Source organism: Bombus pascuorum, chromosome 2 (genome assembly GCF_905332965.1).
Source record: "Bombus pascuorum chromosome 2, iyBomPasc1.1, whole genome shotgun sequence".
In the NCBI taxonomy this organism is placed as follows: domain Eukaryota; kingdom Metazoa; phylum Arthropoda; class Insecta; order Hymenoptera; family Apidae; genus Bombus; species Bombus pascuorum.
Window position 1 is genome coordinate 17853653 of NC_083489.1, and position 19911 is coordinate 17873563.

General features: G+C 39.4%; 1 protein-coding gene across 2 annotated transcripts in view; it reads left to right on the forward strand.

Annotated features, from left to right (window-relative positions):
• Positions 1–19911, forward strand: part of LOC132916787 (probable G-protein coupled receptor B0563.6) — a 31485-nt gene continuing 11574 nt past the window's right edge. Inside the window, exons 1-3 of one of the 2 annotated variants that reach the window (XM_060977112.1) lie at positions 1–594; positions 1800–1864; positions 11872–12538. In XM_060977112.1, coding sequence (XP_060833095.1) covers positions 12235–12538 — 304 coding nt within the window. In that variant the 5' untranslated portion in view covers positions 1–594; positions 1800–1864; positions 11872–12234. The remainder of the gene's footprint in view (positions 595–1799; positions 1865–11871; positions 12539–19911) is intronic. The other variant, XM_060977111.1, reaches the window with a different exon arrangement.

Consider the following 19911-nt stretch of genomic DNA (forward strand, 5'->3'; position numbering starts at 1 on the left):
AAGTGCATCCGTATCATTGAATATTCCTGCGTTTACTCCCATTGGTATCGTTTTCCCGATCTTCTTTACGAAGATATTTCTGAAGTACACGAGACAACATATCCGACAATAACTGTCTGATTCGCCTGAAAATATTTACTCAACGTTGCAGAAAAACATTTCTCCTTTAACTTATCTTAACCTCTAAGAACGATTCGAGGATTTTGGTCGCGTCACATAGTTCGATAGAACTTCACGCTTCCTTTGAAATCGATCGTGTTAACGAACTTGATGTTTATTAAATTTCTCGTATTTTTCTAAAGTACATCCGTTTTGTCGCGAACGATATCCTGGAGCATGCGTCGCCCCGACTCAGCGCAGCGCGGCGCGGCGTCCCGGCATCCAAGCGACGTGCCTACGAAACTCATCGCGGAACTCTTCAGTCAGCGTCGCGACGCGCTGCAAACGTCTTTTCGTTCGTTTGACTGGAAATCGGTACAAGATCGACAACTTGTACAATTTTCGATAGGCGTACATTTTTACCTGTAACTGTGCCGTTAACGATTGTTTCCGATCACGTGTTGTTAAAGCGTGTTATTAAATGTGTCTCCGAAGGTACGTACGATCATATTACAAACATAACGAGCGATCGTTCGTTATAATCGTTTGTTACGTACAATCTTATTTATTTACCCCTACGATATCAGATCCTTTTACATCGCACATTCCACTCGCCTTCATATTAATATCAAAGACGAAGAGAATATTAAACGGGAATATTAAGAATGCAGAGGCTGCAGTTCTACGATGAACAAATACCGGCTACCGTTGATCCGCGCTAACGTATATCGCTAACGTGCTTCGTTATCCTGTGTCTATCTGTTTTAGCTCTCTCTCGCAAGTGGATATCAAACGCCATACAAATACCTCAGCTACTTTCGGCGAGAAGCATTTGCTCGGTTATGAATCCGCTAGAAATTACATTTTTCAAGCATATTTGCGAACGTCTGTCAACCATATTTGCCTTAGTGTCTAGGATTAGGAAGTTTGGATTTATTTCGCTGAGTAGTCGAACAAATATATATTTAACATATAACAAATAAATATATATACAATATGTATATATTGGGTTGGCTACTAAGTGATTGCGGATTTTATCATTAGGTGGTAATGACGAAATCCACAATCACTTAGTTGCCAATCCAATATATATAAATACGAATCGGTAACTATGAATCGTTAATCAACATAGATTTGCGAAAGTTAAGACGTTGACGAGAGCAAGCGGATTGAAAAACGTTGACGGTAGAAGGTAGAAGATGACGTTATAACTTCATTGTAATTGGGATTAGCGACTGTGTATGCGTGTCACGAGGGAACAAAAATTGACGCTGTCGTGTAACTTCCGCGTTGCGATATTTCTAATTTTATCTGACACGCTGTCGTATTTTCTATTATACAGGATGGGAAGAACAGGACCCGCGTTTGCTGTTTCCGGGCACGATTCTTCCCTGATCCTCCTGCAATTGTCTGTAAACCCTGTCTCTGAATCCCGTGTTTCCGATCTTCCGAGGAGTAGAACGTTTAGCCTTTGCGGAGAGCAGGTCACGGTACCGGCAACTGTAGTGACGCGAGTGAAATTTCGATTTTAATATTCATACGTTATCGACGACGTTCTTTCATTCGATGAAACGACGTGATCTTGTTGCGGCACCGTTATTACCGATGCGTCTCGATCCCATTTGAAATCCATTCACGAGCAACGTGCCTGAGGAAAAACAGTACGGGCACTCGTCGAACTTAAATTAAAAATGTTGCAGGCGTGCGACGTGCAGCGAATAATTCTAATCCAAACGAATCAGACCGTCTGCAATGGAAATACCCAGTGAGTAGCGAACTTACGATATCTCGAACATCGTTGACTAGATTACTGTTAATATTTATGGCTACACGAGCATAAAGACCGGCGAAACTTGACAAAACTCGATGCACGCCCGGCCAACTTATAAACGCATTGGCCAAAGAAATCGAATAAAAAAGGCTGCATTCTACTGGAAGAGAATTTGCAGTGTAGTTTCGTAAAACTTTCTCCGTGAAGCTTTCTCATCGTACATATACAATACGTAGCTATAATATAAGCAAAATTTGTCTGTTGTTGATAACATCTATCAACGTTAGTTCAACGATCATTTAGTGGAACGAACGTTTTTCCAATCGTAGTGAATATTATCGTGTCTGTAACCTGAAAAGATTGCCAAGTATGGAAATTCAAAATTGTATGTTTCTTTCAAAAGCGAAGAGTTCGTATGCTACATCGAAAGTTGGAAATAGCAGAATTTCAGACGATCAACCAGATCGGTAACCGCGTTAGGCTTTAGCCCGATACTGTTCGATTTGACTGTTCGCTTTCTCTGAAAAATCTGGATGAAAAATAAGAACAGCCGGCAGAGCTGTATTAATCTTCTTGCAGTCGGTGCCCGGAAGGAAATTCGCTCGCAATATGGCTGATACGGTTGGTGAAACGTGAACGTGCTAATTCGAAACGGCCGCATTCAAAGGTCAAATTCAGATGCCGGATGGTCCTGGCGAATCCTTTCATCGGCTATTTCATTCGAATTGCCGCGTTCTCTCGCTAGTTCTGTAGAGAATCAACTCGTCGGCCGAGATTCTCCCGACGATTATTCCAGCAACGTCGAATATACTGTGACACGTTTCGTCCGGGCAAAGAAACAGTTTTTTTTTTTGTTATTTAATTTGTACTCTACAATTTGTCCAGCAGGACATTTGGTAGAGTTTTCTAACTTAATTACTAAATAACATGTGGATGGCTATCCCCAGCGAGATACCATCTTCGAGTTTGGTTATTTTATTTCTTTAGTGAGATCAGTGAGGTGTTTTGTTTTTAGTCCTCTTTCTATGAGAGTTTTGCTCGCTTCAGCAGCCAGCTGCTTTGGATGTGTTGCCGTTCTTTCCTCGTATTTTTCTTCGTACCTGCTATTTCTTTTTTGACCGTTGGTATTTTTAAGTCTTTGAGTATATCCTCGTTTCTGACATACGATGGGGCGATGACTATTGTTCTCAGTATCTTCGATTGTAGCGCCTCTAGTTTATTTATGTGGCTCATTGCTGCTGTCCCCCATAGTGGTATTTCGTACGTCGAAATTGGTTTTATTATCGTTTTCTAGATTTTTAGTTTATTTTCTATGCTGAGTTTAGAGTTTCGACTAATTAGCCCGTACATCTGTCTCCTTTTTATCCGTATTTTGGTTTAGTACATTGTTTACATGTAAGTTGCGTGTCTAAGTGGAGTCCTAGGTATTTAACTTGCCTTGTTTGTGTTATGCGTGTGCCATTCAGTTGGATATTTGGTGGTTTCCGTTTTCTTAGCGAAAAGAAACAGTGCCACCGCCGTAACCAGATTCGAATTCATTTCTCAATGCTGTACAAGCGGCAAATTACCTTGCAAGATGAGATCTCGTACGATTTGCGTATCCGTTTCAAAGCGATACGAAGGAGACGCAGCCTTCTAAATTCCAAAGAGATCAGGAAGATCCCGCCACGTTTGATTTCATCGCTTTAATATCATCCGCCAACGATATCTTGCCTCCTTTTTACAGGCTGCACATTTTTCACGTCTCGTTCTTTATCGCTTTGTTTCAATCTCGTTCCTCCTTTAATTAATTTCTCTACCTCGTTGAATCTCAACGTCGCATTTTTCAACGCATAAATCTAAATGAAAGGCAGAGCCATTGACAAAAGGTGAAACTCGTGCCACAGCTAACCGCCACACGCATCGCAGAGCAAATCTCCAAGAATTAATCGGCCTTTGAGATCGTGACGCGCTAAGGATTGGAAAAGCCGAACTGGAAACAGTCGCTGGATATGGAAGCTTCCTTGCAGTAGTCGCGTTTCATTAGCTACGATCTTGAAAGTAATTTCCAGGGCTGCTTTTCTCGGCCGAACGACGTTTTTTTTCTTTTTTCTTTTTTTCTTTTTTTGCTTTTGAAACCGCTCGAGTGTAAAAAGAAAACGATAGGATCTTTACGGATAGAATCTCGAATCTGTTACAAACTTTCAAATGTTTTTTGATCCGATGTAGCATGTGTTTGAAGACACAAGTAGGTCTATTGAGTTGGCAACTAAGTGATTGCGGATTTTTTCAATACCACCCAATGACAAAATCCGCAATCATTTAGTTGCCAACCCAATATAATGATTATGCTCCGATGACTTGAAATACTTCGCTGCTCTTCCTTTCTCGCAAGGTAACTTGTACCCACTTATTTATCCTGGTTTCTTGGAAATTACGCTGAAATTGATCCTTAACGAATCTGCTCCATTTTTATCTCGAATTTACCACGGACACCGCCTTTCCTTTGTTCGTTCCTTCGCCGTTTCTTTGGATTAACGCTTGTACGAACTGGCGAGAACTGTGCGCGTCTCATTTATTTTTGAAAATAAACTCGTTTTATCTTTAGACCAGGAAGAAATTTTTAACCGTTCAAACTTAAAAAAAATCTTCGACGATTTAGGTTAAGTTCGTGGTATTTTCGCTGTGCAAACGCGATGCGAATGCCATCGTCGGTAGGACGCACTTTTGTAATCATTTTATCACTGAAACGTCGCGTTCGTTTCGACGTTGCGTCCTCGATAATGTAAAGAGCCTAAGAAGTCGTAAATATTTGCTAAATGCATCTGGGACGTGAATGAAAGACAAATGTACGGTGACCAATGGCGTGGCATCGTCCAAGGGAAGCATTTCCACTTTTAAAGCTGCCACATACGTTTCCTCCAGTTTCAACGTTCCAGAAATCCTTTCGATATCTACTCGCGATTCCAACGACCGACGCCGTACAAAGAGCACTAAAAAACGTAGAGACAATCTCTAGATCGCGATGATCATGGCGCACAGTACACAGTACAGTAAACTGCTGTTTCGATAATATATGACGCACAATGATGTTGAGAGAGAAAGGAGAAGTAGCTAGCGATATACCGAAGCTTTCAAGGCGAATACTACGAACGTTGGTTTATCGTGGCCGAAGGAATTTACGAGAAATTTCTTCAATTTGATCGGATTAAAATTAAGTTTTTTTTTTTATAGTTTATTTTGTTTTTTTTTTTTTTTCAATTTGTTCTGAAGGACATTTGGTAAAATATTATATCATAGTTATTAGGGAATAAAAAAAATAAAAATAAAATATAACATGTGGGTGGCTACCCCCAACGAGGAGCCATCTTTGTGTTTGCTAGGTTATATCTTTTATGTGATTAAAATCAAGTAACGCGCATTTCGTATTGCGACCCGTGCACCTCTCGCTACTACAAACGAACGCGTGTGGTGTTAGTCTACAGAACGAGATTTATTTGGGAAAATACGTGCACGTTACTAAACCTTCCCTTTTCGCCCAGTCAAATTGAATAAACGTTGCGGTTGAATTGAATAAACGTACGAGATGTCGATTATTACATAGGTTTTGCGTTTCGATAAATCCTCGAAAGGGATAGGAATGTATAATGCAGGGTCGGCATTAAGTCACACAGCTGTTGGCTAGACGCAGAAGAAGCGAGATTTGTGGAGAAAACTCGTAAGAATTCGTTAGAGTTTCGGTAGGCATGTTGCACGTGGCTGCAAACTTTCTTTCCTTACTTTCCACAGTGTATCAATTTTTAGCGGCTGGCTTCTATAATCGATCAAAGTTGCCGACTCGCTGCAACGTAATTAAGTAACGTGGATATTTCGCCTTTAAATCGAGAGAAATCTAACCGAGAGTATGAGAAATATTACGATCAAGTGGTCGCGTCGCGAAACTAATCAAAATGTAATTCATTCGGTCGTGGCGTCTCCGTCAAAATCAAAGCAGAACCATAAGCAATGGAAAAAAGGTACGCGCGTCTTACGATATTTCCGCATCTATACAAACTGTTTCTCACACCATTCCGAGACAGACAAACGTTCACGATATTACGGTAATAACTTAACACTTTGAGTGTCACGATGGTCATATATGAACGGCCACGGTTTTTCCTGTGACGCCACGGTGGTCATTGGTGACCGGAGCGCTTTAACTTGTTACAATTGTAAAAATTAAATGAAAATTAACAGTTAGGGCATTTTGAATATAACCGATAAATAGAAGATACTTTGAAATAAAAAGTGCCCCGTTGAACGATTAAATGTTTTTATTAGAACGTCAATAAAAAAAAAAAATGAGAACAAATGTTGCATCTAACTGTACACTGTATTGAAACAGTTTTTTTTTTAAATCGTTTATTTTGCCAAGATTTGTTTTTTTTTATACATTTTTTAAATTCACAATAAACAATGAATTTGAGTATAGTGTGTTAGGCAAAAGTACCGATACGCGTCGGTACGACGTAGTCATGCTATATTATGTGTCGTGGTTTTACGGTTTTTGTGTTTATTTTTGTTTTTTGGATTTAAGTCGCAGGGAAGCGGAGCTTTTGTATATTCTTGTTTGTGTTGTATTTTTGTCGTGAAACTTGGCCGCAAAACAGAACTCTTCGGTTGTATTGACACAGATTAAACATAAATGTGACTCATCCATAAAATCTGGACGATAGGTTGTTACCTTTTTGCTTTGATTCTTAACAATTTTTCATTCTAACTGTTTAACACTTTTTTATAGCACTCTCTGTAAAATTTTCGTGCCAGATACGCTTACCCTTCTTTTTTCTGAGTTTCATGTGGCGATCTTTGTCGAATAAGTATATTTTACGGTTCTGGTGAATGGCACTGTTTTTTCGTCCAGTCGCGGGCAGACGCGATCGCGTTGAAGCGCGTCAACGGGAGTCGTAAATTCCCGTTGCGATTATAATAATCGACACCACGAACAGGTCGATCCCCTTATTTCTTGTGGGATAATAGGGGTGTTTGTTTTGTAATAAAACTTTAGTCTACAGTTCTATAATATATATATATATATTTACAATAACTTACAACACTTGTTGCGTAGACAGGAGTTGATTGACTTCGTCGTGACGGAAAATTTAGTAGTTGATTACTCAAATGTTTAGTTGATTTAACTGCCCGAAGATTGAAAGAACAGTCTGACTTAAATTCCCGAGGATTGATAGAACAGTAACAGACCCGTCTCGTTCTATTAAGGAGGAAAGCTCGGTGTGGGTGTGGCCTTTTTGAACTAAGAACGCGAATTCGTTGTTTACACTTTTCGGTAGAAAAGTGAGGGTAACGATCCGCGATGCCCATTGGTTAGAGCCAATGTTAATAAATAAAATACGAGAAAGTCTCCTTCATGTGAAAAACCTGCTATTTCGCTGGACAAACATCCGCTTTCTCCGTAACTATTAAGAGCGTGCAATAAATCTAAGGACTGTTTTAAGGACCATCCATAAACCGAAAATACTTATATGAATAGAGATTAAGCTAAACAGATTCGGTTTATGGAATTTCCTTAGGTTTGTTGCGGGTCAGTGTAACGATGTGTAGGCCTTGGCAGCCAGACCGTGAGGGACCTCGCAAGGACCATCGCATTTGGCGTAACACATGGCAAGTAGAACTCTATCCGTGACTCGCGAGATGGTCCGTGCGACGTCCCTCACGGTCTGGCCGCCAAGACCTACATCTCGTTACACTGACCCGCAACAAACCTAAGGAAGATAGCATAAACCGAATATGTTTAGTTTCATTGCTATTCATATAAATATTTTCGGTTTACGGATGGTACTTATGTTTTTTGCACGCTCTTACCAATTACGGAGAAAGCGGGTGTCTAGCGAAATAGCAGGCTTTTCCCATGAACAAGGATGCCCATGAGCGACATCTGCTTTTCTTTGTCTTCATAGTTTTATTTATTAACCAATGGGCATCGCGGATCGTTAACCTCACTTTTCTACCGAAAAGTGTGAACGACGAATCTGCGTTCTTAGTTCAAAAGGGCACACTCACACCGAGCTTTCCTCCTTGATGTTACGAGACGTGGTCTGCGACAGTTCTTGTAATCTTTTTCTAGTAAAAACTTAACTGTGTTACCAATAAAGGCATTTTACTGAATTAATTGGTTATCATTTAAAATTACGCGACACGAGCGACGTAACAGGCACTGTGTAAGGTACGTTGGGAGTGCCATTCTAAAATCTGATACCTCGATTTTGTTTTTGTTGCTTGCTTATAGAGTATCATCGCGTATTTAACATTAGCTTTAAAGTTAATTTTATGTACCACTCGAGGTTTCTTCAATGTGATGTAGAATATGTTATCATTCGATCTGATAAATCTACAGCACATTTTCCTCTGTGTAATCTACCACTACCATTGCTTTATCACAAACATAATTTTTCTATAAAAATAATCATAATACTGTTTACTAATATCTTCTACACGTTTCAACAATATATTCTGGACGTTTGGCTTACGACGAAACGACGAATGCGAATGGTGTTATGACTGTACGCGGGGAGACGCGATCGCGAGGAAACGCGTCAGCAAGAGGCGTAAATTTTCGCTACGATTCTGATAATCGATGCCGCGAATCAGTCCTTCCCCTATTTAAATTAGGATAACAGAGGTAGTTCAAATAATTGTAACACTGAATTAACAAGGTTAATATAACCTTGTATTTTTAACAGTATTTAAAATTAGAATTAACAAATAGAGTTACAAATGATTTAACGATGATACAATTAGTTTTTTATTATAATCCGACTCGATTTTATGATATTCCTCGATATATTAGTTTGACTAAGCGACTTTGATTTTATTCCTATGAACCTCTCGATGCATTCGGTTTGAATCTTCAAATGATACTGACTGCTCTTTGATTTTTTCCTTTGTCTTCTCTGGGAGACAACCCCCACCACGCTCGGCTCTCGCAACCGTTCGCGCTTATGATCACGTATGCCACCTTCTTTGTATAGATAAAATAACGGATCGAAGGCGAATCGATGTTTCTGGAACTCGCTGCTTGACGACAACTATATGTTTATCGCTACTTCGTATATATATCGACGGTCATGTAAGACGATCTGTCTGCGACACTGTAGTACCAAGGGAGACGGTTAGGAACATGGCCTATAGTCAGCCTCGGGTCGTAACACATGGTTTGTTGAAATAAACGAAGCCTTGTTATAATATGTCGCTATCAACAGTTACGAAGGTGCCACGGTGGTCACCCGTGAATAAGATAAACGGTCCATTGGGGAGAATGTTGTCTTGCATGATCAATTTATTATTATTTTGCTATTATATGCTTTGAATAATAAAAATACTCCCGTAGCGTCCTGAGCGAAACATGTGATTTTGGCGTGGCAGTCAAGGTGTTAACCGTGGATAACAATCTATGGAGTACGCATGATCGATGACAGTCGGTTCGTAAGAAAAGCCATGTATTTTACTTTCTCGAAAATTCGTCTATTACGTTACGTATACGTCGTACGTTACGTTACATTACGTTATGTTCCTCTCTCAGACAGCTTTATTTTTCCACGTCGTATAATATCGCTATTATCGTCCACTTACCACACTTTTTCTCTTATGCTCTTCCCTCGGTTAACGATCGTGCGAGATCGGCTCAAAGGAAACATTACCCAACACAGCGACCGAACGAACTTTCATCGGAATCCCTCTGAAAATTGCGCATTCACCAGGGAAAAACGTATCGATGGCACGGAGATTATTAATGTGGTGCTCGTATATTCAGTTCGATAGAAGCGATTAGATTTCAGGGCATTGGTAAATAAATTATTAGGGTAATTTTACGAACCTAGGAAATGGAGCAAGTGCAGGAGATGCGAGCGTTTACGGTGGTGTAAAGAGAGAAGCGGAGATCTTGTACAAACGAGAATCTTTATGAAATCTACGAAAGACGTAAAGTTACGGTTACCTCGTTGCTTTTCATATTTTATCTTTCTAACTCTTTCTACCGTCACGATACATCTCGCGCTTCGCTCGACTCCTTAGAATCGTTTCTCGCGGAAAATCTCCGCGTTGCAAGCAAACTTTGTCGACTTACTTGCGTAAACATACTCGTGAAATATTTTTATAACGCGTTGCTCTCTGCATCCGAATCGAACGATCGTACACGCGAGCAGATATCAAAATTCCCGCCATGTAGAAATATCTTAAAGAACAGCAATAGCGGCACAGGTCCTCGTACATTTAACTATTTTCCCAGAGTTCGTTTAACCCTTTGCACTTGAGGACTTTTTAGGTCGGACGTAGCGGCTACTCCGGGTGATTTAGCGTATACATGACACATGTCTTACAGCTACTGTGAAATGCTTTTATATGCAAATTAACTTACCAAAATATTAAATTCTAATAATTTATCTATATTTACATCTTTGAAAATAGGATTTTGTAATATTAATTTCTGTATTTTTGTTGTACAATAATTTATAAAGCATTCACCAAGATGCATTCTTGAATATAATTGATCTCATTTTTCAACAGTTTAAAATTAAGTTCATCTTCATTTCAGCTAATTTCACTTGCGAAATAAACTACAAAACTTTTGCCATGATCGTCGAATCCGAACTAACGTTGGAGACATTTTAACACTTTGCCAATCGAATAGGGAGATCTCCCTTTTTGACTTTAGTAACACGTTTTCTTTTTTGTTGTTATTATCAGTTATTGTTTGCCTGGAGTTGTTGCCAAATAATTGCGCTACTTTTTCTGCATTTATAAAGTACAGTATATAATAAAATACACCAATGTGTTGTGTTAAAATTAATGGAGGTTATACTATAAATAAAGTTATAATCGAATGATACCGCACTGTAAAAAAATATTAAAATGTATTATGAATTTTGAACTTCACGTTCAAGTCGTGTTATGTATCTTTGGTCATCTTTAACCCTTTGCACTCCTATGTCGAGTGTGACTCGACATCAGTTTTTATCTCAGGAGCTCCTTTGTCGAGTACCACTCGACATTCTTTCATGTCCACCTTTTTTAGTGAAACGTGCGAAAGAAAAGTCCTGGAAATTGTTTCAAGATATATCATACACTTAAAAATTACAAAATACAACAATAGTGTGAATAAAACTGCTAATTAAATGAATTTCTTTCTTCCTTTATTTATTTAAATTGTTTTATTTTTTAGTTAAAGTAAATTTTAAATAAAACACTTAAAAGCGTTGGGAAAAGCTGCTGGTAACAAAATTGAGATAAAATTCGGACTGCAAAGGGTTAATATTTTTAATTTTACCTATATTTCTTTATACTTTTAATTTGATCGTTAAATAAAATCATTACCGCAAATATAATTAACCACTTAAATAATTTTTAGAATTCTCTCTTTCAAATAGCGAATATTAGCCTTCGATACTTGGAAGATTGCGTGGAAACGTATAAATTGGCTAAATGTTAAAGTCTAACACTTTACACTCCCTAACAAAGAACACAAAGAGCTAAGGAACCAATTTACGAACCAACGTTGCACTCTCATCAATTGGACATGTCGAAATCTAACATAAACAGGGAGAGTCGTCTCTCTAGTGCAAAGAGTGCAAACTTGGTATAGATAGCGCGCGGATCGCAGGATGACAGACGTAGCTGCTTGTAAACCTAAACCGTTGCAAACGTACAATTCTCAGTCGAGATACGAAGTCACCGAGTCTTTTCTTACGCACAACTTTGTTATTACGGCGAAACGTGAATTATATCCGTTTGCATGTGGCGTGGCCATTTCTTCTCCCTTTTCTATTACGTCGTTACCCGTTTTCACGGCGCCACTCGTGACGATCTTTTTGCCGCGGCAGGGAACCACTGTCAGACTTTTTCCGGCATCTCATTCCACCACTGTTGGTCCGCTCTTCCCCTCGTTTCCGATTACGTTGTTGAGAAAATAGACGTTCCACCTAATAAAGCAGGAAATATCCCACTGTACAACGATTCTTTGTTTTTAGGTGAGAAGATGAGAGAATTCGGCGGCGGATAGAAAATGGCTGCGTACAAGTTGTCCGGAAGAGCACGTTCGGATTCCTCGGTGAAATAAAGAAGAGACAGAATTATCGTAGGTGCGAGCAGTGACTAATCACGCGTCCGGATTCCTCCAATGTCCAAGTGCTTATTCGTAATGAATCGCGAGTCACCGTTGTACCTGTTGCATCGCCAACTATTTTCTACGTAATCCAGTTGCGCGATAGTTGGCTTGAGATTCGCGAACCCGCAGGAGAACACCCGATGAGACACACGAAAGCCGCGACCAAGCCGACTAACACGTGCAACGCTCGATGTTCGACGTATCGATTCACCAGATATAAGATGAAATGAACGATTTGGTTGGAAGTTGGGGCAGCTGTAAATGCGAGAAACAACGAGGAAAAGAGTGCGTGGCAGAGAGGGGCAGAAGCAAAATGATGGATACAGTGAACGTAACAGGCGCGGGGACACGAATATGCCTAGCGGAAGATCTCGAAGTTTCGGAGGATCCTCGAACTCCATCTTTGAGACGAATCAGCTATGGCATTATCCTGCCTACCATCTGTTGCTTTGGAATTGTCGGCAATATTTTAAACTTGGTAGTGCTTACCAGACGCAATATGCGAGGAACCGCTTACATCTACATGAGAGGTAAGTCGTCCGTGGATGCTCTAACGCTTTGTATTTACGTTTTTACGGCACGTGCTGGCGTGCAAGAGAAGAAAAAAAAAAAGAAAGAAACAGAAGGTGATTTATACTTTTGCACGAACGTTTCGAGGAATAATGTGTAAGAGGAGTGTAATTATCGTGGATCGTGACCAAGTTTCAACAGGATAAAGAAAAAGCGCAGAGGAGTAAGATCATTAGCCAACCGAGACGCGATATCTTGAAATAAAGTTATTCCATGTTTACGTAATATTGGGGCGAAAGGTACAGCTACGTCGATCTTCGAACGCCTAGTCGACGGCAACCATTCGTACACGAGCGTCACTGTTTAAACGAGATCTACGATTTACGTTCTATCCTATATCTTCCGTTCTATCGTAAAGAAACACGTGGCTCGAACATTTGTCGAAATAAATACGATTACCTAATTAAATAACGAAATAACTCGCGAACGTTTAACTAGCTTGATAAAGGACGCCAGACCTTTGCCAAGTGGAACGCCCGGCTTTATCATCTTGATACTAGGCCAAAATAACAGCGACTGTGATAATTCCCGAACAACTTGTAAACTAAATTCTCCGTCGGACATTCGTTTAGCAATTGGCGTGCGATAGAAAATAAAGGAGAAATAGAGCAGAGACAGACTCGCGCACGATTTTCCTACAGTAATTTCATTAATTTTTCTCGTTACAGGCTACAACTGTAGATAAGAGACCGACAGTCGCGACGTTCTTTCGGAGGAACCCCGCAAAGGGGAATCATAATCGTTTGTTTTATCGGAGACTTTGTGCTATGACCTATGACTGTGCGACCTGATGCCACAGTGACTCATCGGCCACACAGGTCGTCGTTTTTCAAGAAGTGTCCTATTTCGTTCGGCGAAGCTTCGCAAGATCTGTTTATCGTATCTCGTTATATTCGTCGGCCATTTTAGGGCCATTGTTCGCTTCGTAAAGCTGAAAACATGTTTGCATTAGTAGCTTATCGACTGGATCCAGCCTCGGTCGTTAAGTTTCTTGCTAAAATTTATTCACGACCGTATCTCGAATCGACGTGGAACAAGTCGTTGGTCGTCGTGTAAGTTCGTCTAGAGAAAGAATTTCGTATCGAAGGTTTCGGTGGTTTGCGACGTGTATCCTTCGAGTAGACGCTCGTTTCCGATCAGCCGAGGTCGATACATTAGGAGGAAATTACAAGACAATTCAATTTCGATATTTTCCTCGTTTCTCCGGCACTCTGTCCTTTCGGCTACGCTCGAATCCACCAAGCTCCGCGGGACACTTTACTATCCATTGCTAGCAAGCCTCTTTCTTAATCTCTAAATATATAGTTGCGCATATATTTGCGAAATACGTTGAGGTGGTTTATTAACACTTAACCCATTGCACTTCCATGTCCAGTGTGACTCGACATCAGTTTTTATCTCAGGAGCTCCTTTGTCGATTCCCACTCGATATTCTTTCATGTGCACCTTTTTTTGTGAAACGTGCGAAAGAAAAGCAGGATTGCATCCTGGAAATTGTTTCAAGATATATTATACATTTAAAAATTACAAAATATAACAATAATGGGAATAAAACTGGTATTTAAGTGAATTTCTTTCTTCCTTTATTTATTTAGATTGTCTTATTTTTTAGTTGAAGTAAATTTCAAATAAAACACTTGAAAGCGTTGGGAGCTGCTGGTAACGAAATTGAAACAAAATTCGAAGTGCAAAGGGTTAACGCCTTGATTTTTAATTGTGAATATCGATCGGCAACTTCAACTTATTCTCATCATACTTGGACTTGCAAGTTTTTAAGCGTCAGATTTGAAATGCTGCAATGATGTAAATAATAATATTGAAGTTATTGAAAATAGTCTTTATTTATCTGAGAAATAATATAATTTTCATTACAATATTTGTATTAATTATAATTGAGTAACGTGTGGAATTTTTGTAAACATTCATTGGGATGCAAACCGGGTTTGCGTTCACAGGTCCCACAGTAGAAAACTGTTTGTTTTTTTACCGCATTACTTGCTTTTGGTGAACAAACAAGACATTTTTTCTTTTTCCCTCTCGGCATTAGTAAAAAATAATTGAAAGTACTGAATAGGTTAACATAAGTTGTGTACGCGCAGACCAGGAGTTTCTCTATCAGTCGAAAATTCATATCATTGTGGAATGATATCTTTGTTAAAAATTTCCTGCCAATCAGACGATCTTACGTTACAAATACTCTTGCTTAGATTTTCTTCCTGTGGTTCTCCATCATCTGCACTTTCCTCACTCGATGAAGGTTTTCTTATGTTTCTTCTTCTTCCAGCAACAAGAACATCACTATCACTGCTCTCACTATAACTGCTTTCCAAATCAACATCTACATCATTACAAATGCGAAAATCAAGATTGTCATTATCACTATCCATATTTTCCTCACAAAGATAATTAATTTTTCTTCTCGACATAATTAAAATAGATGGGTTTACGATAAAACAGATTCGGATCTGACTGTCTTTAGGGATCGCTTGTAACTCACTGAGGAGTATTATTTTTTATTTGCAAACAATTATTGATAACGAACCAAAAATACATTTGCACATCGATGGTGCTCGAGAGACACGCTTGGAGCGTTAAGGGTTAGACGTGTTGGTTTTGTTACGGTTATTCGGTGTATGTGGAATTAAAGAAACACGTGGGTAAATTGTAAGGTATTGTAAGTATATATATTGTGAATAATAAAGTACAAAGTGTGGAATACAATGTAAGCTGATCCAGATCCTCGCGCTAGCAATGTTACCTTGAGATTAAAAGAACCGCCGAAACCAACGTCGCACGTGTACCACCTATGGTCTGTCATCGACGCATTCTTTTGCCTATGCGCTATCGATGACCTTCGCGCCTGAGAAACCGAAGACCAGATGTAGAGTTTTCTCAGAAATGGTGATCACTTCAACAGGTTTATTTAACAAAGAGACGAGTGATAAAATTGTGATAGTCAATTATATTAAAATCACTGTAAGTACAAGTACAGAGGCAGTGTATGCCGATCGAAACTCCTATAACAATTCAACACTTCTACTCTTGAACTACTCGACTATTCCACTGTTCTGAACACCACGTTTGTCTATTTACAGTGCTGGACAAAAGTATTGGCACAGCATGATTGTTATGATAGAAATGCTTATAACTACTAAACAAATTGATTTAAACAAAAAACTTTTTGACGTATTTATTTATTATCTATTCTAGTTTATTACATAACAAGAGCAACAATATAAATAAAATAATACGCAAAATAATAACAAAAATATATTTTTTGAACATTTTATGGGTGGACAAAACTATTGGCACAGTAGAATATTTACGCTTATAACTAATTACATAATAAACTTCTAATATTTTGTTGGCAGTCCTTTTCTTTTAAGGACTTCCTTTAATCTTCTGGGCATCGAGTGGACTAATTTTTTAGTGAATTCAGGTACAATATTGCTCCATTCCTGCAGAAGAACTTTCTTCAGTTCAGACTTGCTTGTGATATTATGTTTCCTAATTCTTTTTTCCAATTCGTTCCACACGTGCTCAATGGGATTCATATCGGGACTTTGAGGTGGTGTGTTTAATGTGTGGGCAGTATTATATATTATCCACTGACGAACAATATACGCCATATGTTTAGGATCTCGATCCTGCTGAAAATAGAAATCCCTGGGGAGGTTTAATTTTTGAGTACTTTTCAAAAGATTTTGCTTGAGTATATTTAAATATACATATTCATCCATTATCTCATCAATGAATATAAGTTCTCCTACACCCGATGATGCCATACATCCCCACACCATTAAACCACCACCCCCATGTTTCATGGTGGCTTGCAGATTCAGTTCGTCCATCTCTGTGTTGGGTTTTCGCCATACTAATATTCTGCCGTCAGATTTAAAAATATTAAACTTACTTTCATCTGAAAACATGATCTTTTCCCAAAAATCAGTATCTTTCGTAACAAACTCTTTCGCGAATTCCACTCTTTTCTTTTGGTTTATTTTACTGATGTAGGGCTTTCTTCGTGCTGCACGGGCAGAATAACCGGCATCCTTCAATACCCTACGTACAGTTTTGGTACTTACTTCTTTTTCACACTCAGCTTTTAACATCGAAGCAATTTCAGTCGAATTAGTTTTTGGATCCTTCTTTACAATATTTACGATTTTCCTTTTTTCTCGAATTGTTACCTTAGAAGGGCGACCACTCCTAATTTGATTCTCTAGATTTTCTTCACTTTTAAAGCGTTTTATGACTGAACGCACAGTAAAACGACTTCTGTTTATGATTTGTGCAATTTCGTTGTAAGATTTATTCATCTTATATAAATTTAATATTATTTTTCTTTCTTCAATTGTGGTTTCTTTCGTTTTTCTAGACATTATTACTCTTTCTTGGTTTTTTGTTGTTTAATAACTGAAGTCTCCAGTTTCACTGATCGAGTGTTATAATAAAAGACTAACGGGGGATTTCCCTTCGCTACTTCCAAATGACGATCGGAAATCGTTGAAAACGGCGACGATACATTGTTTGTTCCATGCTGTGCCAATACTTTTGTCCACCCATAAAATGTTCAAAAAATATATTTTTGTTATTATTTTGCGTATTATTTTATTTATATTGTTGCTCTTGTTATGTAATAAACTAGGATAGATAATAAATAAATACGTCAAAAAGTTTTTTGTTTAAATCAATTTGTTTAATAGTTATAAGCATTTGTATCATAACAATCTTGCTGTGCCAATACTTTTGTCCAGCACTGTATATCTGTTGAGGTTGACTGATAGAGGAACGAGTGGATGAATTTCTAATAGAAAAATATATTGAAATAAGTATAAGTATAGTGTATTCTGATCCAGATCCTCACTCTTATAGTGTTACAATACAATAGAAGAAGAGGGTTGAATGGCACCACGTTCATATATTTATAGCAAAGGACATTACCAAAACATTGTAGCTCTAGCTGATGGCTGTAAGAAACAGCGATAGAAATCTATTTACAGCTCTTATGTTTCTAGACCTTGTAATCCAAAACAAAATTTACATTCAACGGCAGGATAATATGGATCTCTCCTTATTTCCAACTTTTTGTTTCATTAAATTCTGTTCTCTTCGTAACAGTGGTCTCCAGGTCACGGATATACAAAATAAAAGGTGTAGAGTTTTTCTTGAAGTAATTATTAGGTTGGCAACTAAGTGATTGGGAATTTTGTCATTAGGTGGTATTGACTAAATCTGCAATCACTTAGTTGCTAACCTAAAGCTTCAATAGTATCGACAGGTGTTACTATAAAAAGTTTAAATGCAACTCCGGTTGACGATTACAAATAACGGCAAGAATATTTTGTCCGCAGTTAGTTTACCTTTAGACCTAGCAAATCGAAACAATATTGATATTCCAAAGTACAATAATATCAGTCTCTGCGGATTCAAACCTTCTGTTGACTCATGTGTCACTGCGACGTTACCAACGATTTGGTACGCGATCGAACGGAATATCTTCGAATACATAGTACAGAGATATGCGCGTAGTATCAGAAGGGTAGCCGAAGGAAGTTTACGCCTTGCTTTTCGACGTTGACGGATCATTAATTTGCGTCATGTTTACGGAAAGTCGAGCAAGCGAGCGTTCACGACGGATCAATTACCGTGGCTGTACGTCCACCTGCAATTCCTCCAATTTACGCTACTCGGAAAATTCGTACGGTGAACGTAGCTTTTGCAAGTTTAATCACCAGATCGAACTTGAATCTAATACCGCGACGAGAAGTGTGTTTAACTGCCACTAGAACTTTAGGCGCCGCGAGAAATTATCTTGCTTGTTCCTCGAGAACACGTGCAAATCAGCTGGAAATCGAGTAAATCAGCAAGAGGAGACCACCAATCAGACGCGCGACATCGACACCCGCTGGGAGGAACGTCTGCTGCGCTGCTTCCGGATGCGAAAAATTCTATCGAGATTCCTTCGAGGTTTACTCGGTTTCCTCGAGACGCAGAAACCGCGCGCATCGTTTTAACCCAACTGCGAAAAGTAGCAAAGTAGAAAAGAAGAGCCGCGCGTCCAGCGTCCCCGATTTATAGCTTTCGCTACCGTTGCATTTTGAAAAAAGTTGCTCTCTCGTCCTATTTTCCTTCCATTCTCGTTCTATTTTTCACCACCAATGTCTATTTTCTTACTTGATTTCCGCTTCCCCAGCTTTCAAGTTTCGATAACCAGATGCGGTTAACGAGCGGTTACCTTCGGCTTTCTCCCCTTTTTCTCGTCGCTAAACGATTACGCCCTTACTGTTCGTAATCGCCTTCTCAGCTTCCCAGTATCCCATTTATCATATTTTCCATGTGCGCATTCATTTTTCATATTCTACTTGTTTCCTCGTCTCCGTCCCCTTTCGCGAGTATCTTTCCTTTCCTCGCCCGGTCCACCTTGTCTTTTCGAAGCTTCGTGGCGGCTTGATCGATTCATCGGTATCCATCGACAAATTTTGCTTCGATCCGTCTTTCCGTTAAGGCGGCTAAATCGTCGACTGATTTGTCCGCGAAAAGAGCGATCTCACGTTCCACGTCTAGCTTGGTCGGGTGCGAGTAATCAACGCGAAACTGCTCGCGAACGTTTTTTTCTTCTCTTCTCTTCTTATTCTCGTTAAGTCGGAGGATATTGAAAAAAGCTTCTCTTTCGATTCGTTTGAAAGAGCAGGGAAAAGTTGGAAAGTATATCGACTGCATATTGCGATGCAGTGCGACGCGCGACCAGACGTGCGATTAAACGATAGGAAACGGTTAAAGGGCAGAAAGTCAGAGGATGGAGCGAGCAAGAGATTGTGGAATGGGTGGCAGGTGAGAAGGAAAGAGGAAAAGGAAGGTGCAGCGGTGGTGGATGGCGCGCGTCGCACCAACTCTCGCAAGTCTATCGATATGCACGATGTGGAACACGCGGTGGGTGAGATCGAGGATTAGGATGAGGTCGGACTAAAAGGACGTGCCTTTGAGCGTGGAAATATTGCGAATCCTAGGGTATTGGGGCGCAAGAATTTGTGCGTAAGGAAATGCAATTTGAGACGTGCTCGGAAACGACGGAAGCTATGGCCCAACGCCGTGTATACATATGTAAAACAGACTCGAATACATATCTAGATGGCATATTCGCGTGTACAAAGATACACGTCCTACCTTCCACCAATCTTTATCCATCGCTCGACTGAATTTCTATCTGCAACGTTCGCCTCGCGACCATCTCGCGCCAATTCTCTGTTCCTCTTTCGCTACCTGTAACCATATTTTATGTTACTTCTTTTTACATTTAATTTCATTTATGTTAACCTTTTGCATTCGACTA